Source organism: Populus alba, chromosome 10 (genome assembly GCF_005239225.2).
Source record: "Populus alba chromosome 10, ASM523922v2, whole genome shotgun sequence".
NCBI classification, from domain to species: Eukaryota; Viridiplantae; Streptophyta; class Magnoliopsida; order Malpighiales; family Salicaceae; genus Populus; species Populus alba.
This window is the reverse complement of record NC_133293.1, coordinates 7429643-7452138: the sequence shown is the minus strand read 5'-3', so window position 1 is coordinate 7452138 and position 22496 is coordinate 7429643. Positions and strand designations below refer to the sequence as shown.

Here is a 22496-nt window from a genome sequence, read left to right as displayed (position 1 = left end):
GATTTTGACATTAGCTCCACATTTAATATTAAGGATCTAGTATATCAAAAACTACATCTATTACAAGTGATCCCTTTGAAATGCAATTTAATTCCTCTCTTGATGATCCTATGGAAACCTCTACCCTTTTCATCTTGACATCATTATAAAATGATAATATTGATATTATTTTGGATGAACAAATTGCTTTTACCAAGAATGGTAGAGTTCAACGGTTTCTAGTTCGTTGAGTAGGCTGATTTAATTCAAATTGCACTTAGATCACTAGAGATACATTGCAACAGATTAATCCAGATCTTTGGGAATACCATTAAAGTCATTTAGAGTTACACTTGATGGGGTCGATTTTCTCCAATCCCGGGAGAGTTGGTAGGGACACTAGACCAACACCATATATTAAATGAATTTATGGACAAAGACGACAAATGATGGCCCAGGTTGTTACTCTTTGCATGAAAGATTGAACCCATTTGAACCTATTTTATTATGTTTGTTTTATTTATTTAGATTATTTATGTTAGACATTTTAAATTAATAGAATAAGCCCAATAACTGAATGTTTTAAATTATGCTATTTGTATGTTACTTTTTCACTTTATGAGACAATTTTAATGAAAGGAATAAAAATCACATATTATTCCTCCTCTAAATTCTCTATTCTTCATGGCTTTTATTTCCTTGCTTCTGTTTTTTTTTCCTTTCCCTAGTTTTATTTCTTTTTGTTTGTTGCCCCGCATCACCTGCTATGTCAAACTAGAACTATAAAATCTCTGTTTATTCTCAAATATTAGCTTTGCATAACGTGTTGCCTGGTTTCGCACTTAAGCTAAATTTTCTAGTGTTTGAACAGAGCTAAAATTCGAATAGAAACTGGCTCTCTTCCTTTCCCTCTACTATTATTTCCTCTCTTTTTTCTTTGTTCATTTCTGCTGTATTTGACACAATTTCAATTAAAAACCTACATAGACAGACCAGTCCATTTAGTACGTACAAAAGCAGTTGATTTAGTATAGCGGCGAAAGAAGGGCGCGCCACCACTGAACGAAGGGTTGGACCTTATCAGAGAGAGTTCTACAATGCCGTCAATTGAGTTAGCTCTACATTGATCAAGCAGAATGTGCATAGAATGGACACAAAGCCATTCCAGTTAAAGCATCAGAATCAGAGGTGCGAAGATCAGATTTCAACTTGCAGCAGCTAATAACATGTAATTACAAAATTTGCAAGGAATAAGAGAGTTGCAGCATGCAGCAGAGAGAAATGCAGGTGCCAGCTGAGCCAGACATGAACAGGGAACCTTATTATGCTTATACATGTTTCAACATGCAAGACCAGACCGATCGAAACTATAAGATCCCAACCCAGAGTTAGATTACCCCTCTAATATATTGGTACAGAAAAAGAAAAGCCAGGTGATCCTTCATCATTGAAGGGAGACGGGGATCATCATATAAACAAGCTTTGATCTATTAGAGCATATTCTGTGGGGTCATAGAACTCATAGTCAAACCTCAGGCCATCATTCAAGTGTATCGGTACGTCTGTGAGAAGACTTGGGTCAAAATATTCCGGAACCTCTATGTTTTGGAGCCCGAGATTCATATAGTAATCACCTGGGACAAAACATACTTGCAAGCCCTCATCCAAAGTAGCCAAAGGCGGCATTCCCAAATTTATGTTTTTTCTGGAAGATTCCACATCTGTAAGGCAATTCATATTCAGGCCTTGATTTTCCATACTAGAAGTGCTTGACACTTGATGATTTGTCGAGTTGGTCTTCGTTTGAAGAGGGATAGGGTCAACTGCACTTGCTGTTGAACTTACATGGCTGGCATTGCTGCCGTAGTCATTACGTGAAGGCTTAATTTTGACAGGGCAACCGGTTTCTCTCTCTGTCAAGGAAGGTGGAGAAATGATGGCCGGAGCAGGCTGTGGATAATCAGCTCGTGTAAGCTGCTTTTGACCAGTCATTGGTAGGTGGCTAAACCCATCATTAAAATGAAGTGGATTATGTTCTTGTTTGAGTCGAATCTCTGGAATTCCACACCATGGATACTTTGTTGGTAACGAAGAATCAAATGTTGAAAAATTTACTTCTGATCGTGGAGGTGCAAGCGGACGACCAAATTCCATCTGTGAAATCCTGGGTTTACGAGGATTGGGAGCATCAACTGTTAAGCCTCTTTTGGGTTCTGCCACAGGCGTTGTAACAAGTATCTTTCTATCACCATCGTGGCTTCTGGGATCCACATTGTGAAGAACCAAGCTACTGCCAGAAAATCCATAGCACCCATTTGAAACATCAGTTGGCTGCAAGTTGATTGAATTGTGAGAGCCAAAACTTCCAACAGAATCACTCAGAGGTGAGTCCGACTGCTTTATCATACCAACAGGATTGTTAAAATCGTTTCCTTTCTGCAATCTACTCAAATAGAGACGGTATTTCTGCATGGAAGAAAGCCTTTCCAATGAGGAATACGGTACTGCTCAAAAGTCAAGAAAGCTCATAAAACATTTTGAGTTTAAAAATGACAGAAAGATGTTAATATTCCTCCATTGATTTTCTTAACTTGTACCTGCAAATGGCTAGCGACATTTTCCCTTGTCAAACGCGGCACATTCATCAAGTCAAGTATTTTCTTTGGACCAACTTCTGCCAAACAGACATTACTTGTCATTGCTCTGTAGAAACATGACAAAGATGTGGCTATATCATTGAAAACCACATGAAGACAATTCAATGCTATCAAGTTTTAATAAATTATAGGAAAATTCATAATTCCTGAAACGATCCAATCACCAAATTTCTGAAATGAAACTTCGAATAAATACTTACTATCAAATCCTATCTGATTTACTGCTTTGACAAATTTCTGATGAAGTTCTACAGACCAAACTACTCTAGCTTTCTTTGTAGAAGTATTATCACCAATGTCTTTTTCATCATGCCTGCTTTCGATATCTTTTCTTTTCTTTATCGAAGTAAGGTCTTCTCCACAGAGAAAATGCCCATCCTCATATTGATCTGATCCATTTCTAGTCATTTGAAAACTTTCGATCCCTTCGAGAATTTCAATATCTCTTACCTCGTGTATTTTCTTTCTGAATACATGCTGCCATATATTCCGGAGTTCTTTCATTCGTATAGGCTTAAGAAGATAATCACAAGCTCCATGTTGGACGCCTTTCATCACCCTGCTTGTCTCTCCATCAACAGACATCACTGTAAGGTGAAAAGTACATCTGGTCAGAAGCCGAAGCAACATTCCATTATATACACAGTGCATGTAACGCTTGCATGCATGTATACATAAAATTTAAAAGACTGGCTTTGAAATGAAATTCCTTGAGTAAAAGAAAGGAACCGACTAATTACTGGAAGATCCATCTCCAGTCCAACATGCTCTAGAAGTTTGAAACCATCCATGTCAGGCATGTAGACATCACTGATTACAATGTCATATCCACCTTTCCTCTCACGAAGCAGGTTCAAAGCATCTCTTGCCAAACCGCAGGTGGTCACTAAACAAAGCATTCCAAATGAAAATGTGAAACACTCCACATATGGTCAAAAGCCAAGAATCTTGCTATAGAATCAAATCCAACCTAAGAGAATGATTTCACTGAACAAGATAATACTGCGAGGATATGAAATACTAAAAAAGTTAGAAGAACATCATGATGTTAAAGGCATAAAAACCATAAACCAGGTTGACTTTATGTGCTTAAGAACTTATAGGGAATCGCATTAATAGAGCATATCCTTCTAGATAGAATGAAAATGCCAAGGCACATTAATGCTAGCATGTACAATGATTAGCTCAGCTTAGCATGTGTTAATCGGAACTGTAATGGAGGTGCTTTTCCACCCACTACACTTCCATTAAGTTTTTGGTAAGGGAAAAAAACAAAAGAAAAGGCAGCCACGGAAGTAGTTTAGATGGCCAGAAATCAAAATTCAGAAGTCGATGCTTATTAGTTCTGTGGTGAAACAAATTTCTTTTGATTAAATATCCTTTAAAATCTAGTAATTTCATACATTTTATATCTATTAATATTTGTGTTCATCCAATCATGATTTTGTCTATTATCATTATTTTGGTCTTCAACACCAGAATCACTTTAAACAGCAAATATAATTGGCAACAACATTTGCTACAATGATAGCTATGACCAGAACCATCAACACATAAAAGCCAACAACGTTGCCAGACAGACATAGTCTATTCAATCTCATCACACTTGAGATTACTACAGCTGAGGTAATTAAATACCCTCAGAAGATAAAAATTAAACAAGTTGAGATGAGCTAATTCCTTGCCATGTCGGTGCCGTTTCAATAGGTTTGGTGATACATTAACATTCCATCAAGAATCCAACACATTAATTCCTATCACTAACTGCTCCTTGTAGTGCTACATATTGAAGAAGTTCGATGAAATACGTTGTAGCAGACCAAAATGATTGTAGTTAGTAATCATGCTGTCTCATAAAGTAAACAAATCTGCACTAACCATCAATCATACTTATAAGTTATCATCATCTAATGCCTAGAATAATAAAACTCCATGGAGTTCAGACTCAACTTTTTGGAAGATATAATCATTGTCTCTGTGTATCATACTTTCATTAGTTTAGTTGGCAAGTGGAGCAAACATCAATAAACCTTCTAATTACTCTAACCAGCTGCAAAAAAGAAAAAGGGCAAATCTGTAAAGAGTAGCACAACATCATTGATGAAATTGCAGATTTCTGTTCAAAAAAGTAATTCCAGAGTTGAAATCTTGAAATCAAGAGAAGCAACAGATCACAGAAGAAGTGTGAGGATAAAAGCACTTTTTTTTCAGTAAGGAGAATAAAAGCACTTCTTAATCGACTCAAAGACAACTTTTAGCCTTTTATAGACTTTTAAGTCAAAATCCCACAAGTGAGCCAACCCCTTACAATTACTCCACATTTTCAATAACATATGAGCCAGTCTACAGAGATGAAATTCACACATTCTAAATTTGCAACTTGAAATGCTTTCACTTAACAAATTGCTTCTGATTAGATTAGTTGAGCTGACATGAAGAATTCCTGGAAACAATTTACCCCAGAAATGCTCAAAAACAATAGAATAACCTTCCGTGCACAATTTAGCATGATCCCTTTAGTGGCATGTCACTTGCTCAACTAAAAAAACAAAAAAAAAAAAATTGCGAATTCTCCATGGACTAGCTTATAACAAAGAAATTAAGATATCCCTTCAAAGAAAACACCAAATAACAGGAAATTAAGAAACATGGAGTAGAAGTCACCATCTAACAGAAATGAAACCATGGGTAGCAAAAATAAAACCCAGTTCAAACGGCAGTTTTCAAGTGAAAAAGAAACCGCGAGAAGCAACTCAGAAGAGCAGTACTAGCAAGAAACTGAGGTGGAAAATAGTTAATAACCTTCATAAGAGCATTTCTTGAGCATCTTTTCAAGGATTTTTAACCAGGTGGGATCATCATCGACAACGAGAACACGGAGACCAGCAGGAAACGAATCATTCCGGGGAGAGGAGAAACCATTCTCCATCATGGCAGAGACGGAAAAGGAGACGGGGAAACAGAGTCAGTACTATGAATGATTGTGAGAATTAAGAGAGTAGAGTAGTACCAGTCCTTAAGGAGAGTAACTTGTCTGGGTTTTTAAAGTGAAAACTGGGTTTGTTTGTTTGTTTTGGTTTTAATAAGAAACAGAGAGAGACAGAGAGACATGCACTGTCGAGAAAGTTAACGAAAAAGAAAGCACCCAACAGAATATTGTCTTTGGCGCCGGTTTAGGTTTCAGCTTAACGGTTCCTGTTGAGTTCCTTGCCACCTCAAGTTGCCTCTCTCTCTCTCTCTCTCTCTCTCTCTCTCTCTCTCTCTAAGCACTTTACAGATTCTACACGAGAGAAATTATGAGGCTTGACTTTGTTACTACAGTATTTGATCATGGCAATAAAAGATGGAGGAAATTATGTTCATCTTGCAGCTCAAAACGGAAAAAAAGATAGGAATTAGCTGTGAGAAATCTAACATAGAATTTACTTTCTAGAAAAAATAGAGCCTGAGGTGGAATTAAAGAATGTTTGAATGGAAAAATATGCATCTCAAAGGAATTTTAAAAGTTAATCCAATTAGATTAATGATAATCTTCATTCCAATGATATTATTATTATTTTTGCATAGATTCTGAACCAATAAATTATATTCGTAATGAAATAATTAAAGGAAAGACTAATCTTGACTTAATGACAACAAGGTCATTTAGAATTGTGAAAATTTCTAAAAAGAATTATTTATTTTTTAAAATTAATTTTTTATACATTTTAAAATCATTTTGAAGTTATGATATTTTTAAAAAATAAAAAGTATTATTTTAATATATTTTTAAAAACAATTACAAATATCCTAATAGCTGCTATCTCTGACTACTTGGCTGGTCTATAAGTAAGGCTCGTCTTCGTGCCTGTTTGTTTATGCGGTAGCTTTTGCTTTTAAAACAAACCACACATGTCAAATGTTTGGTAATATTAAAACACATTTTACTGTTCATGTGGGACCCATACAAAATTTGTTTAAATCGCAGGTTTGCGGAAAGCAGCTCTCAGCTGCTTTCTGCAAATCTACGGACAGTGGAGAGTGAAACTCCACCATTCACGTGAACAGTGGAGTTATTATCCATTGTTCTGACCGAACCGGGTCTTGTCCAAAACTAAATGCATTGAACCTGGTCCAACTTGGTTAAAAAAAAATTCAATCTTTATTTTTAATTTTAATTGTGTTTTATTCAAAAAAAATTAAAAGGAGATCACTTGATGATGTAGAATTGTAGAATTTGATCGCAATCCCAATTTTGTTCCTAATCATATTTTACCTGATGTTGTTGTGCGTCTAAGAAACCAAGGAAACTGTAGTCTTTGTCGAATGGATTTCGTACGTGATGAATTTGTAGATAGTTTAATGGAATAATAAAAAATATTTGATATAAGTATTATTTATTTCATAATGTAATAACAGTAGTTAAATCTACAATATTTAAATTAAAAACCATCAATATATATATATATATAATCTCAATTTGAAAAGCATTATTTTAACCAAACATATTAAGTTACTTTTTAATTCAACCTTAATTTCAATTACAGTGTTAATCAAATATATATAAATATCAAACCAACTTCAACTAAAAGTACTTTTTATAAAATAATTTTTTTAAAATTATAATCATAAAACTACAACAATATCAAAGACATGAGTTAGGCCACTATCCAAGCTTTTCTTATATAACTTGAAGTTACCCTAACTTAGATTAAAATTAATTAATTAATCCATCTATGCATCCTTGATCAGAATTTTGATAGTTGCGACTACCCACAGCCAATCTTAATTGTGGGACATTTTAACACAAAAAAAAAAAAAGAATTGAAATGATGTTAATAAATTAAATTGGTGGAATCCTTCAGTAATTTCGATATTGGTGGAATTAAATTGGTGGAATCCACCAATAATTTCGATACTGATGGAAAGATTAATTGGATTGAATGGCTAATCAATTTTTTTTGTCAATATATCTCTATAAATTTAATTAAATCCAATTTATCTCTATAATCATCCTTTAATTTATAGTTTTATTAATATTTCATCAAATTTTATTGAAATGCCTTCCAATAAGAAACCCAAGCTGATCTGGTTTATAAAAAATTAATCAGAAAAACCTATATTAGATTTGAGTTTCTAAAAGTTTTGCATCCGTTTATATAAAAACATATGCTAAAAAAATAAATAAGAAAATGATCTAAAATATAAAACAAATTGAGAACCATTAAGCTTATAAAAATATATTAAAGACAAGACCTAAAATATAAATACAAACTAAGCTAATCCCTCTCTCTCTCTCTCTCTCACCTTGGAAGGGAAAGAACTCTATATTAAATTATCAATGGTGGGAGAATGGAAACCTACGGATTCTCAATAATTCTTATAAATTAAAACATATTTATGCACATACATGCATGGTTGTGTAAGGTTCTGTAATATTTTAGTCCAAAGGGTACACAATCATATGACCCAGCAAGAACCAGAAGTGTCGGAGCTCAACGAGCTGCATGACTCATCAAGCTTTAAACAAGCAAATTCCAGTGACGAAGTGGCACCTACTCCTCCTCTCAATGCAAGCTGGTGGAAATCTCTCGTCTTTCGAGCTAGCTCTGGCTGCTGTCACGCATGTATTGGGTCGTTTTTTCCACGCTTTGATGATGTGTCGAGCTTGAAAACCTAGCTAGAAGTGGGAATCCATCGTAATCTCTACCTAGCTCTAGCAGCTATGAGATCAAAGTTACTTCTGCTCACGTCCTTTCTTCCATCTCCTGCGTTGTTTGTGATGGTGGAACGCACAGCACTCACAGGGTGATTGAGCTTCTTTCAATTCTGCTGATGGTTTTCGCCGAGAAATGGAAACGAATACCAACATGACATGCAGGCTTGTGACCTAAGCACTCTCACGTAAAAGGAAAACGTTTCAGGAGCTCACTAACCGTTGATAGGCAGGATTAATTTCTTATAATAGCTGGATATATAGAATGATGCTCGATCGTTCATGGTGTGCTTGTGATGTGAAAGGAATTAATGGCAATCGGTATCTCAATCTAGAGCTAGAAGTCGTTGATGGAGGCCACGATAGCAACTTCCGAAAAGCAAGAGATTTTGAGGCCACAATTAGTAGTGCCATTTGCTCCAAACTTGGTGCTGATAAAAAGAGGGCATCTCATCATTAATTAATCACCGTTTTAGGACCAATAATCACTCACTTAGGCCCTCTAATTAGCAATTAGAAGTACTGATTTGTAAGTACATCTCTCGAACCCCATTAGTGGGTCTAACGTCTTTTCTTTTAACCATGGACCAATCTCAGAGTAATTTGCTGGTTATTCTCTTAGGTTAATGATTTTATATGGGTGATTAAGAGCTTTCGACATTAATCAATGCTTAATTAAAGATTATTAATTACCTTTTGAGAGTGGGGTAGGAAAGGATTTTAAAAGGAAGAGGAAAACTCTAAAAGGAAATGCCCACTACCAATTACTTTATTTGAAGGAGAATTATATACTAAAAAAGAGGGTAAGCAACAAATAGGGAATTTCTCTTAAGTGGGGTGTTGCTTTTTATTTGTTTAATTAAAAGTTTAGAATATAACTCTCCCCTTAATTCCCTCCTATGATGCTTAAATCTTATATCTTTTATTCTTTGAACTTTATGCATTCATTATTTTTCTCACTATCTAATCTTGTAATTACCTGCTGGCAGATGCTAAATAAATAATGGAATGAACAATTTGCTCGAGAATATGCCCTAATCTAGTTTTTGACGCGGCTAATGAAGTGTCTAAGCATGGTTTTTATTCTTGTAGTTAATTTGGTACCTTCTGCTTTTAAATATGTTTTACTTAAACAGATATCAAATCATATTTTTTAGTGTTTTTCTTATGGTTTTGTTGTACTAATATTAAAAAATTAAAAAAATATTATGTGTCACAGTATCAAATATAAATTCCTATAAAAATATACCTCTAGTTTTTTGCGCTGGTAATGAAATGCAGACTTTTTGTGGCACCATTGTCTTTGTAAGTTTTTGGTTTTACAAGTTCATGAAAAACCAAAGCAACCTATTCAACCTCCTCGTGATGCTAAATATTAAAATAAAATTAACAACAGAAAAAAGTTATTACAATAGTAGTTGGATTCATCATTAGATTCTACATTAAAATAATGTCTCACGATTTTATTTTATTTTCTATTTTATTATTTGTGTTTGATCAAGCTTGACATTATCCCAAGGCATGGTCTTGTTGTGAAAGAATAATGAAATCGAGCTCCTGTTATGCAAGTGATATTCGGCGCCCGTGATTATCACCCCTTATCCAAGATACTGGACCTGGAGCGCGGTGTATGAGGTGGAGCTGATTTCAGATTCACCGGACAGATTGGATTACGATAACTAGGCCAAACGGGCCACCGCCCTGTTGGATACGATACAGCCCCATCACTGCAGGAAGGTTAAGGAGATTAAGTTCAAGCGCACATGCCCTTGATAATTTCAGTTCATAATTCGGATATACTTATCAACTGGATTCGAGATCATTTGGAGAATCTCAACTAAGTTTTCTCTATAAATACATTATCTTTAGGGAAGATAAACGAGATTATGTTCCTAAGCAAAAGTGAAAGGAAAAGATACCAATGGAGAAAAACCTGAAGCCCGACTGGTGATTGCAGGAAAAAACTATGAACAGGCAGGCCCCTTGATTATTTAAGCAATCTCATGATTGCAAGGAACATGTCATATATCATATATTTGATCCATGATATTTGCCGGACTAACACAGCGTGGTAAACATAGGCCAAGTACTCACACAAGCAATAAGTTTCTATGCTTCTTCATTTCCAACACTCAGGTTCCAAAAAGCTGAGTTGAATGCCATGCATAATATCTTTTCTATTCGTATCTACTAATTACATGTATTGCTCATCCCATATACATGCAGGGCTTAACCTTTCATTCCGCTGATGATGTTTCTTGAGTTCTCAACTCTCCTGCTTGCCACCTGATTCATAGCTCACGGGGAAGTATCCAGCAATTTAGTTGATCACATAGAGCTACCAGTGAAACGTCATTTTTAACCAGCCACATGGTGGATGAATCGAACTGCTCCATCGAATACTAGTATGTACAATAATGGCTGGTAGCCTGTATGATTCACTGCATTCTTTTTCAACAAATCAGATCATGTAATCAAACAGAATCGCTTGAGTCTCAGGCACTAGAAGAGGCATGTTGTCCATGTAAAGGTAGAAACGCCTTAGATTCTCCTCCGCGAGAGCAACTGTATCGATAACATCATCATTACTAATGAGAACCCATAAATCTGTACAGCTCATTCTCTTTAGGCTGCCACGGCAAAAAGGGCAGGACTGAGATCTCACATTCCTGTCCAAAATTTGATTACATTACTTCGCAGATACAATTATCAGGAAGTGCAGCTCCTAATCGTTATGCTAAGAAGCAAACTACAAGAAGTAAATGAATAATTGGGAACTGACTTACCAGTCATGGAAGCAGCTGATGCACAAGGAGTGCCCACAGTTGGGCAATACCATCTTTGCACTATTTTCCATGCATATCCCACACTCTTCGTCTCTCTCAAAATCGCTTTCAGATAGCTCCCTCTGGTCTTCCATTCTCTTTCTGCTCAAAACATCAGTGCTGCTTCTCTTATGGTTATCTTCCACTTCAATAAACTCACCTTCAAGCTGTCTCAGAGAAGGGTATATGATAGCTGAAAGGATAGGTGAATTGAAAGCTCTCAGAGGTCAAACAAGAAAGAAGAGAAGATGGACAATAAGCCAATAGCAAAAAGTCCTTGAAATGTACATACCATAAAATTCCCTTAGACTGGCCTTTTTTTCTTTGGAGGACAACGATGGCATTCCATCAACATATACCTGGATAAAAATGAACTTAATTCGAGTGTATTAAAGCTACTAAAAAAGGAGGAGAAAATGAAAGAGAAAAGGAAAAAACCCTCAGAACTGCATTTCAACAAACAACCCTCTAATTAAGCCCTCTAATCTGTTCCAAAAATAATACTCAGAAGGAGTGATTAAGTATAAGCTGAAGCAAACACCAACCTACCTTATATACAAGTATGTGGAGAAGGCCTAAATAACTAGGGAGGGCATCTGTACAACTATAGTCCATCCATTCCACCAAAAACAAGATGAAGGGGGCAAAGGAGCTATATGACAACCTCATTTGCACACAACTCCCACCACGATCTCCTGGGAGAGCAGCCGCCCTGCAAAACCCCACCACAAAAACCCCTATCAAACCTCAATTTAACAGTTCACAAGAAGCATAGAAAAGGAATATTACATGAAGAATAAATGCAAACTAGAAAAATGATCAAAGTCAACTTTGTGTCCAAACGAATCCCGAAAAGAAAATAAGAAACACAATGTATTAGAAAATAAGGAACTTTGTTAATGGATATGCCCCATTTCCAATTACAGCACTTGTAACCAAATTAGAAAAGCACAGGCGAAAGACACATATCATCCATCATAAACCCAATTTCGTATTCAAATTCACCAACTCTATCTTTGTTGATGAAAAATTAATTATCTTTGTTGTGACAGATTCCTAGCCCACATCCCTCAACTGAACAGAAGAAGGCAATCACACAAGTCCAGGAAAGTAAAGCAGGGTTCTTTACCAATTACTGATAAAATATCAAAATGAGCATAGGAGTAAGGAAATGAATAAAATTGTAAGCCTTACATCGCATTGGCATGTTGTATATCAGCTTCAAGAGCTTTGAGAGATTCTCTAAAGGATGATTTACTGGGCTGTTTTCGCCACATTTGGTTATCTTCTTTTGACTCCTGATAGGGGGGAGAGAGAAAGGGTGGAAGGATGAGAAAAAGGTGTCTTTTGAGGAAGGTCGTATGGCTTCGTTCTGTTGAGGGAATGTTGGAGCTTGGAAGGGAAAGAAGGATAAAAGAAGATGGAGACTCTTAGAGAGAGAAAGAGGGGGGGGCATTGCTTAGTGATCAAACCTCTTTCACAGTTGAAGGAAAGAAAGAGATACCTTGTCTGTCTGTCCAATGTATCTTTCCTTTCCTTAGCATGCATTATTTTTCTGTAGTAAATATAAATCAAAGCTTGGGCTAAGGTATCTCATCTTGTTGTTGATGTTGACTTTCCTTCCTCCTTATCCTCGTCAATTAAACACCATTGTTCTTGGAAAAATTCTATAAAAATAGTCTTCTCAATTTCTCAATCGTGCCATGTAGGGAAAATAATTGGGAAGGGAAAGTTCCCTCCAAGGGTGTAAGAGAAGAATTGTAGCTTAATAGCGTGGAGGTAAAGAACACATCAAATAATGAAACAATTAATAAAAACTGGACAAAAAATTCTTGATTGGTGGTTTTAAAAAAGTTGATATACACAAATGAAAAAAAAAGGAGAAAAATATTAAATATGAGACCGATACTTGAATTTTTTTCACAACTTTTCTTTCCTGCCGTGGGTGTTATTGGTTCTATAATTTAGATATAGTTTATTTTTGTGTTTTTAAAAAATTATATTTTTTTATTTTTTTGTTTCAAATTAATATTTTTTTTTGTTTTTTTAGATTATTTTGATATGCAAATATCAAAAATAAATTTAAAAAATAAAAAATATATTATTTTAATATATTTTCATGTAAAAAATATTTTAAAAAATAACTGCTCCTATATTTTTAAACATCTTATAAACTTTAGCTTAAATTATAAAGCTAATCTTATATGGGTAAACTTGAGCCTCAAAACAAGTGAACTTATAATATGGTATTTAGAAATATAGTAATTATTGTTTTTTTAAAAAAATATCTAATTAAAAATATATTAAAATAATAATTTTTAATATTCATACATTAAAACTATAAAAAAAACAACAATAAAAAATTAATTTAAAATAAAAAAAAAATTTTTTAAAAAAAATATGATGCCAGTACAAAAACAAACAACGACTATATTTACGCACTTGTGTATATTTTATAGATTCACCCTCGAAGTGAACTTCGAGGCTGCCATTATGCCCCTTTTCTTTTATTTTGTTGTTATTGCCACTCAACAAATTTATAAATTGAAAAAAATAACTTTTTCATATAACTTTTTAATTCTTCGATATTGAATATTCCAATCAAAGTATAAAAAACATAAAGTAAGAATATTTTTTTTTTTTGTTCAGTTTTCATACTAACCTCAGCTGCATTTTTAGGAACTCAAGAATCCTTGCGTTAGTTAATAATGTCTGGAGAAAGATGGTGCATCATGCGTGACTTAAAAATAAAGCAATAGGAGGAACATCCTCTATAAAATCACACTCCTCCCTGCAAGTTTTAGCAAAAGACGCCAAACAATTTGCAAATTGATTGCTATTTCTTAAGATTAACCCTAAAGTTGTGTACCTGAAAAGATTGGGTTAAAGAAGCTAATATCATCACAGGAATTGCCCAGCTCTTGCCTGCATTATATAGCTTGGCTGAGCAGTGGATGATCAGATTCAACTATCAGGCTAGTGAAGCCCGATGAGACAGCTGGTTGCAGACCGAAGACCGTTCTCATTGCTTCTCCAACAACCAGATTGTTGAACCTCCCCATGGATGTATTTATGAGCACTTGAAGAAACCAGGCCCTCTGAGTCACGGAAGCTAAGTTTCACGGGCGGCGGTGTTGATGGTGATAATAGCCGAGAATCCTGTCAAAGCTGTTCATCTGGGATCTTATATATTTTGGGTTTGTTTTTTTAACCCTTTGAAAAGTTATCCGGATTGTGACCTGGCGAGTCATTTGATAAATATTTTTTAATTTTTTAAAAAAAACTAATGTTTTGTTAGTAAAAGAAAAATAAAAAGATAGATCCAACCCAACTCATGATCAGCACTTTGAACTAGATTTTTAGGCTAATTAAACACAAACAAAAATAACAAATAAGCATATTCTAGCTGTTAGTTCCTTTTAGATGAAATAAATCCGAGAGTCAACTCATGATTCAGTATTTTTTTATTTAATATTTCTGTGCTTCGAAAAAGTCTAAACATATAAATAAAATGTTAGCTTAAATAAACATGGATATCCTATAAGATCTAATATGCTTGGATTCAATTATTTTGGGTTTGAAATGATATCAAATCTATTTTTTCTAGATCTAACTACTCGTCAAATCCAATTGAACTTGAAAATCTATTTTAGAACCTTCATATTAATTATATGAAATATTCATTTCATAGATATTTATCCCCTTACATCTATAGAATTATAAAAGACTTCTCAAAAGGAAATATTTATCATTTATTAATGTATTCCAAAGCAAAGAACTTTTCATAAAAAACAACAAGATTAATGAGATATAAATACTCTCTAGCCATCTAGATAAAAAGTTTATTTTTTCATACTATAAAAATTTATATATCTCATTACATTAATCACAAAATATCAAGAACAAACACCCTTATTTTTAGAATTAAAAACTCTTTTTATTTATTATCACTTATTTAAAATTATTGATTTTATTATTTTTAATCTCATTTATAAAACCTTTTTTACTAGCGCTAGGATTAGTCTCATTAATTTTTGTACTTCCTAGACAAAAACAAAATAAAAATAAGTATATAAATATTTAATTAATTACCATCCAAACATCAAATTTCTTAAATAAATTGCATTTTTTTATATATCATAATCAACAATACTAATTTTTTTATTATTATAGAATGAAACTGGGTCATCCTTGTTGTACATCTCAACTTTCAACCGACCGACCTTCCAACTAAAAGTGAAAACACAAACAATTATAAAAACAAGCCAGATTTCATGGACCGTTTTGATTGGAGCTCTTCTGTATTCCTTTATTGGATAAAGTTTCACCATACCCTACTTTTGGTGTTAATGTTTTGCATGGACATAAGATTCTCTCCTCTATTGTGAGCCAATGGATGAAATTTAATGGCTAATAAGATGCCATGTCATCGGCTTAGTAATGTTCTGAGACTTCCGAAGTCAGACGATCATTTCTCTTGTTGTTTAAGATTTTGGTGGGACCAATGCAGATCTTTGCCCTTATCACATCAACTGATCAAAGTTAATCCGTTCACTCGGTTAACCCTGTTACTAATATTATTAAAAAAAAATATTTTTTAATTTTTTTAAAAAATATCAAACTGAGTTATAATAGAATAATTGAGTTGTGATCAATCTATTATTTTTTTCAAGAGATTATATTGCATCAACTCTAGGTTGATTTATTTTAACATTTAAATCACACATTCCCTTGTAATTTGGTTTTTTTTTCTTGTAGTATTTATAGTTTATTTGAATATTTATAAGTTTTGTAGTTTGTTTTTTAAAAATTATTATATTAATATATAATTTATACGTTAGAATTTATTTGAGATTCATTTGTTTGAGTTTAAAAAGTATTTAAAAATGTAGTTGTACTGTGTTTTTAAAAAAATTAATTTTTTTATATATTTTAGATTATTTTAATGTGTTGATCTTAAAAAAAAAAATTAAAATTATTTTTAATGTATTTCAGCACGAAAAACACTTTGAAAAACAACTGTAATCACACTAGCAAACATGCCTTTAATGGTAAATTAAATTTTGTAACTTATGTTCTATAATTTAAAAAATAACATGTTATTTTAACGGGGTAGTCCAAATCAACAGACAGTGATTTGTATATTTTTTTCAAACTAGCTATATGAAAATCTTGCAAAGCAAAAGACAAGTTGGTCCAAAGTGACAGAAAAAGTAGATTTTGTGCTCCACAAAAGCTAAAGTAAGAGCAGATTATTAAATTCCGCAACAGCAGCAATCCTACTGCTTTTCTCTGCTTTTAGGGATGCTTTATGCATGGCTAGTGTTTCAATCCCAATCCCCCACTGACCCTTTTGACAGGGATCACTAGCCTTAATGAGTTGTTGATTCATCAATTAATGAGATTCCATATTCATACTTTGATCTTGTAATAATATTTACAAAAATAATTTGATTATTTGAGATGAGTGGACGCGTTATTTTGTCTGTATATAAGAGAAACAAGATTTCCTGTTCTTCAACAGAGCAAACAAACTGGTAGTACAAGTAGGATTTCTTTAAAAAAGGAAATAAAGCAGAGCTTGAGATCTTTTGATTTGCTCCAAAAATAAGATTCCAAAGGGAAAAGGAGGACATAACGTGAGTGAACATCGCACACCCTCATCAATCAAGAAGAAAGAGAGAGTGAAAGCCAAGTTCTGAGCAGTGGAGGAAAGTAGCTTAGATGCTCGACTTAACAACATACAGTTATGGAGCTCATCAATCACTGACAAATTCTAACACTAAAACAAAAGGATCATAGGATTAGTTTTTGTCTTCCTGTTCCTCAATGGCTTCGTATTCCCTTTTTCTGCTTCTTTATTTATTCCTCATGTCTTCTGTTATATGCCAAGTTACAGGTGAGTTCTTCTTCATTCTGCAGCTCTGTTATTCTAAGAATGTTTTCATTTGATTTCTTTGGTCTTCAAGCAAATCCCTGCTTGATCAGGATTAAGTAAAATGTCGTCCCATGTTACCAACTTGTTTTCCTGTCGGAATCTGAAGTATTTTTCCATGCTTTTGCAATATATACACTAGTGATGACAACAGTAAGAGAAAGTATATGAAATCAAGAAATGAAATGGAAATAATTGATTTTCTCATTGTCCGATTGCCTGCTGGATACAAGTCAAGTCACAGTCACCTAATTTATTTACTACAGAAACAATAAGAAAGAAAACAATAGAATGGTAATGATGTTTTTTTCCGTGTGTGCTTGCTGTTCAACATGCAGAATTCATCAGCATAGATTGTGGAGGCACAAGTAATTACACAGATCCAATAACTGGACTTGCATGGGTTTCAGACAATGGCACTATCATGAACTATGGAAAATCAGCAGAGGTAGAAATTCCAAACGGAAATATGCAGTACCGAAGACGGCGAGACTTTCCGATAGACAGCAAGAAGTATTGTTACACTCTTGGCACCAAAGAGAGACGTCGGTATCTTGTCCGTGCCACATTTCAGTATGGAATCTTAGGAAATGGAGATGCATACCCCAAATTTGATATCTACTTGGATGCAACTAAGTGGTCGACTGTGGTGGTATTGGATGCTTCAAGAGTGTATGTGAAGGAAATGATTATCAGGGCTCCTTCAAGTTCAATTGATGTGTGTATATGCTGTGCTTCAACTGGTTCTCCCTTCATATCCACTCTAGAGTTGCGACCTCTCAACCTTTCAATGTACGCAACTGATTTCGAGGATAATTTCTTCTTAGAGGTAGCAGCCAGAGTAAATTTTGGGGCCCTGAGCAAGGATGTCATCAGGTCAGCTGATTTCCAAATGTTATATAAAGATAGCGTAGATTTAATAGAGCACTTCATTAACTAGCTTTCCACTCACTTCTGTATTAAATCAAGTTCTTGGGAAACATGCAAAGATGTCAAAATATATAACATTTGCCTCTCTCAGGTACCCGGATGATCCGTATGACAGAATTTGGGATTCAGATCTTGAGAAGAGGCAAAACTATCTTGTAGGTGTGGCTCCTGGCACGGTTAGAATCAATACATCAAAGTACATAGACACTAGGACTAGAGAATACCCTCCTGTTAAAGTAATGCAAACAGCTGTTGTTGGCACTCAAGGGACACTTAGTTATAGGTTGAACCTTGATGACTTCCCTGCCAATGCTCGAGCTTATGCATATTTTGCCGAAATTGAAGACTTGGGAGCAAATGAGACTCGGAAATTCAAATTGCAGCAACCTTACTTTCCTGACTACAGCAACGCAGTGGTAAATATTGCAGAAAATGCCAATGGGAGCCACACACTTTATGAACCCAGCTACATGAATGTGACTCTGGATTTTGTCCTTTCATTCTCTTTTGTCAAGACCCGAGATTCTACACAAGGACCACTCTTAAATGCGATTGAGATTAGTAAATACCTAAAGATTGAACCAAGGACCGACAGCCAAGATGGTAAGTCTAAATCTCAGCATATTGGAGTTTATCTAATCCTAAAAAGTAAAAACCATCTGTATGCAGAGCTCCAAATCATTATGCTGTTCTTGATATTTCATAACATTATGAGAAAGAATGTGCTTGGCCAATAATATTAGCTGTGTTGAATAACTACAACTTCACTGGCAGTGACTGTTCTCAACGCCCTTCGTTCTCTGTCTGCTGAAAGTGCTTGGACAAATGAACAAGGCGATCCTTGTGTTCCTGCTCACTGGGATTGGGTTAATTGCACCTCAACCACACCACCAAGAATCACTAAAATGTAACTTCTTCTCACTTGATTAATTCCAGATCATGTTCATATATTTCATAAAGTATATTGCATAATTGCATTTTAGACTCTTGTGTTTGAAAAACAGCAGGTAGTTGCAGTGGGTGTGAACACTTATTATTCCATTCATATCTGTTCATTGATTTGTCAACTAGAGTACTTGCTTTTCCATGTTTAACTGCATGCTGCGGTCATCAACTTGGAGAAAAAATAAATCAATTATGCTCAGAAAGGCCACAATATTTTCCTTCTATACAATATAAAAAGGTGTTGCTAACTTGCGCTGGACTCCAGAAATGTTGCCACTTTAGTTAAGAAGTTTATGGTTCGAACTTGCTAAGATCCTTATAAGAGTGACTCTGCTAACATGCTGAACAGTGCGCTGTCAGGAAAGAACCTGAAAGGGGAGATTCCACCTGAGATTAATAACATGGAGACATTGACAGAATTGTAAGTGATACTATGCAATATATGAGTTGAAATACTTCATATTATTCTCTATCTTAATCCTTTTCTTTTTTGTAGGTGGTTGGATGGTAACTTCCTTACAGGGCCAATCCCTAGTATAAGCAATCTTGTTAATTTGAAAATAGTGTAAGCTTTGAAATTCACGGCTTACATTTCACAAGTTTATGCTAAAAAACCATGTTTACTACTTCATATTTCGGCGGATTTACAGTCATCTGTTAAAAAACTGACTAGTCCATTTCCTGCTCTATTTAATGGCCATCCAGGCATCTGGAGAACAACAAACTGAGTGGTCAATTACCCAAGTACCTGGGTAGTTTGCCAGACTTACAAGAGCTGTAAGTAGCACTCTTGACGTACTTAAACTGTCGCTATATACTATATGTTTCCATGACACTGCTCCGATACTCAGTGCTGTAAAATGCCTTTATGCAGGTACATACAGAACAACTACTTTAGCGGGGAAATACCTTCGGGGTTGCTAACTGGAAAAGTTATTATCAAGTGAGTATATCAAATTATTGTATGTCATTGTTTACCCTTTGGCTTATACGATAATAAAAGAGGTGGCGAGCTGTTGTCTGATATGAAATTGGTGTAGAGAATGAAATATACTGTGTGGCACAGAACATTTATAAAGAGCTACAATATTATTCTCTTGCAGTTATGAACATAATCCTGGACTGCATAAAGCGGCAGGAAAGAAGATTCATTCTAAGTTGATGCTTGGAATTTCGATTGGCATACTTGCAGCACTATTAGTTGTTCTGATAGGAAGTTTACTGTTCTTGCGTAATCTGCAAAGAAAGACGTCTCATCAAAAAACTGCAGTCCAAGGTCTGTATACCTCAGTTATCTTCCTATTGCATAGCAAAAATTTCTGCATTTCTTAAGTGTTCTTGAGTCCATCAGGTAGTTCTTTGCGTGTTAGTGCCAAACCTTCAACTGCGTATTCTGTATCACGGGGTTGGCATGTGATGGATGAAGGAGTTTCATACTATATTCCGCTCTCTGAGATTGAAGAAGCTACCAAAAACTTTTCCAAAAAAATTGGTAGAGGAAGTTTTGGGACTGTCTACTATGGCCAGATGAAAGATGGAAAAGAAGTGGCAGTCAAGATAATGGGTGACTCGACCACTCATATGACCCAGCAGTTTGTGACTGAGGTAACATCATAGTCAGCCAACATAATTTGTTGAGTTCTAGATTTGAAACCTTGAAGGGTTAAAGAACAAGAAACTTTGTTAGCATGAGACCAGACCACGAAGCCACTGTTATGATCGCCAAAGGGCTGGTTAATTAACTCCATTAACGTACCTGCAGGTTGCCCTCTTGTCAAGAATTCATCACAGGAACTTGGTTCCTTTGATCGGCTATTGTGAAGAAGAAAATCAACGTATACTGGTTTATGAATATATGCACAACGGAACTTTGCGCGATCACATACATGGTTTGCAATCCGCACATGATAATTGCTCAATTTCCACCCTTCTGTTTCTTTAGTTGTAACATTTTGAATCAAGATCAATGAGATGACCTTTTAACAGGTTCTGTCAACCAGAAGCGCTTGGATTGGCTTGCTCGTCTGCAGATTGCAGAAGATTCAGCAAAAGGTTAATTTAGAACTTCTCATTTGTTTATGCATTAGTATTTGTTTTACAAGTTCACAGAATAAACATATATTTAGATAATTGTAGGACTTGAATACTTGCACACCGGATGCAACCCCAGCATCATACACCGCGATGTTAAAACAAGCAACATCCTCCTAGACATCAATATGAGAGCAAAAGTTTCAGATTTTGGGCTTTCAAGGCAAGCAGAGGAGGATTTAACCCATGTATCAAGTGTTGCACGAGGAACAGTGGGCTACCTGGATCCTGAGTAAGGCACAATCGTCTGGTGTGCGTAACCATCATTTTCCTCTACTGCTTAATGCTTAACCAATCATGTTACTGCTTCTCCAGGTACTATGCAAATCAGCAATTGACTGAAAAAAGTGATGTCTACAGTTTTGGAGTAGTTCTCCTTGAGCTGTTATCAGGGAAAAAACCTGTTTCGACAGAAGATTTTGGCGCTGAGATGAACATTGTTCATTGGGTATGCATTTTCACTGTCATCATTCTTTCCAAAGACATATAAGCATCTTTCTTGAATCAGAGCAAATATAGTCTATGAAATCAAATTAAGACTCAATAATCCAGAGGTGCTGCGATCTTGTGCAGGCAAGGGCCTTGATTCGTAAAGGAGATGCGATGAGCATTGTAGATCCTGTCCTAATTGGAAATGTGAAGATGGAGTCCATTTGGAGGATCGCTGAAGTTGCGATCCAGTGCGTAGAACAGCGTGCAGTTTCGCGACCAAGGATGCAAGAAATAATTTTGGCAATACAAGAAGCTAACAAGATTGAAAAGGGAACTTACGGCAGTCAAAAACTACATTCTGGTAGTTCAAAGGCACAATCTTCCCGGAAAACATTACTTACAAGCTTTCTTGAGATTGAGAGCCAGAGCCCTGACTCATCTAATGGTTGCCTTGTCCCAGCCGCCAGATAATTTTCTTTCCAGCAGCCTTTGCTTATCTGTAACATATACTCTTTACCATATTCACAGATTTTTGTTGTTTTTTGTACCTTTTTTTTAGATTAAATGTTACAATACAATAAAATTGAGAGGCCCACAATTGTTTTGTCAAAATAAATGAATTGACTAGAAGAAAGAAGAAGAAGAAAATAACAATTGAGAGGCACCTTGTGGAAGACGTCATGATTGTGTTGCCCTCTCAAACAGGTGGAGAGAGGGAGAGCCTTGTGCCCCAAGCAGATTGAGTTGCCTCCCAATTCTCTTGGTTGACCTATTGGCAATTGGCATTGAACAAGGATATATATATATATATATATATATATATATATATATATATATTGCTTTGACTCCACATTTTTGGTGGCGTGTGTGAATAGTTTGTTAATGTTCACTTGTTTTGGATTCATTAAAAATGATATGGTTGTTGTGGTTTTAAATATTTTTATTAAAAATATATTAAAATAATATTTTTTTATTTTAAAAAAAATTATTTTTATTATCAATATATT

General features: G+C 34.9%; 3 protein-coding genes across 8 annotated transcripts; 1 reads left to right on the top strand and 2 right to left on the bottom strand.

Moving 5' to 3' along the window:
• Window positions 1–1261: 1261 nt before the first annotated feature.
• On the bottom strand, window positions 1262–5970 carry LOC118033510 (two-component response regulator ARR11). Of its 5 annotated transcripts, XM_035038522.2 has the most exons (6): window positions 5439–5578; window positions 4587–4686; window positions 3370–3522; window positions 2837–3223; window positions 2577–2653; window positions 1262–2445 (listed from the first exon to the last, which is right to left on the bottom strand). In XM_035038522.2, coding segments are annotated over exons 2-6 (1617 nt in total). In that variant the 5' UTR covers window positions 4588–4686; window positions 5439–5578; the 3' UTR covers window positions 1262–1446. The 5 variants fall into 5 exon arrangements, with proteins under 5 accessions (XP_034894413.1, XP_034894411.1, XP_034894409.1 ...); XM_035038520.2 differs by lacking the exon at window positions 4587–4686 and having other exon boundaries at window positions 2577–2650; window positions 5439–5970; XM_035038518.2 differs by lacking the exon at window positions 4587–4686 and having other exon boundaries at window positions 5439–5967.
• A 4312-nt stretch (window positions 5971–10282) lies between these two features.
• Window positions 10283–14326, bottom strand: LOC118033515 (E3 ubiquitin-protein ligase AIRP2). 2 transcript variants are annotated; one of them, XM_035038529.2, is made up of 5 exons: window positions 14026–14326; window positions 11706–11868; window positions 11449–11515; window positions 11118–11349; window positions 10283–11000 (listed from the first exon to the last, which is right to left on the bottom strand). In XM_035038529.2, the coding sequence occupies exons 2-5, from the start codon at window positions 11823–11825 to the stop codon at window positions 10793–10795; spliced, it is 627 nt and encodes a 208-aa protein (XP_034894420.1). In that variant the 5' UTR covers window positions 11826–11868; window positions 14026–14326; the 3' UTR covers window positions 10283–10792. The 2 variants fall into 2 exon arrangements, with proteins under 2 accessions (XP_034894420.1, XP_034894419.1); XM_035038528.2 differs by lacking the exon at window positions 14026–14326 and adding an exon at window positions 12351–13001.
• Window positions 14327–16637: 2311 nt separating this feature from the next.
• LOC118033503 (probable LRR receptor-like serine/threonine-protein kinase At1g67720) lies at window positions 16638–22087 on the top strand. The gene is made up of 15 exons (XM_035038511.2): window positions 16638–17055; window positions 17430–17967; window positions 18113–18624; window positions 18796–18928; window positions 19316–19387; window positions 19463–19531; window positions 19672–19743; window positions 19841–19909; window positions 20070–20242; window positions 20318–20571; window positions 20729–20855; window positions 20953–21018; window positions 21103–21289; window positions 21373–21505; window positions 21631–22087. The coding sequence occupies exons 1-15, from the start codon at window positions 16986–16988 to the stop codon at window positions 21958–21960; spliced, it is 2805 nt and encodes a 934-aa protein (XP_034894402.1). The 5' UTR covers window positions 16638–16985; the 3' UTR covers window positions 21961–22087.
• The last annotated feature ends 409 nt before the right edge of the window (window positions 22088–22496 follow it).

Excerpts from the sequence above, each read along its gene's own strand:
- LOC118033510 (XM_035038518.2), bottom strand. The coding sequence starts at position 5,568 with ATGATGGAGAATGGTTTCTCCTCTCCCCGGAATGATTCGTTTCCTGCT. Across the intron at positions 3,523-5,438 it reads CAAGAAATGCTCTTATGAAG|TGACCACCTGCGGTTTGGCA; the intron begins GTTATTAACTAT and ends TGCTTTGTTTAG. Across the intron at positions 2,654-2,836 it reads AAATCAGATAGGATTTGATA|AAGTTGGTCCAAAGAAAATA; the intron begins GTAAGTATTTAT and ends TCTGTTTGGCAG.
- LOC118033515 (XM_035038528.2), bottom strand. The coding sequence starts at position 12,433 with ATGTGGCGAAAACAGCCCAGTAAATCATCCTTTAGAGAATCTCTCAAA. Across the intron at positions 11,350-11,448 it reads CAGTCTAAGGGAATTTTATG|CTATCATATACCCTTCTCTG; the intron begins GTATGTACATTT and ends CTATCCTTTCAG. Across the intron at positions 11,001-11,117 it reads ATCAGCTGCTTCCATGACTG|GAATGTGAGATCTCAGTCCT; the intron begins GTAAGTCAGTTC and ends AATTTTGGACAG.
- LOC118033503 (XM_035038511.2), top strand. The coding sequence starts at position 16,986 with ATGGCTTCGTATTCCCTTTTTCTGCTTCTTTATTTATTCCTCATGTCT. Across the intron at positions 17,056-17,429 it reads TGTTATATGCCAAGTTACAG|AATTCATCAGCATAGATTGT; the intron begins GTGAGTTCTTCT and ends TTCAACATGCAG. Across the intron at positions 19,532-19,671 it reads CTTGTTAATTTGAAAATAGT|GCATCTGGAGAACAACAAAC; the intron begins GTAAGCTTTGAA and ends ATGGCCATCCAG.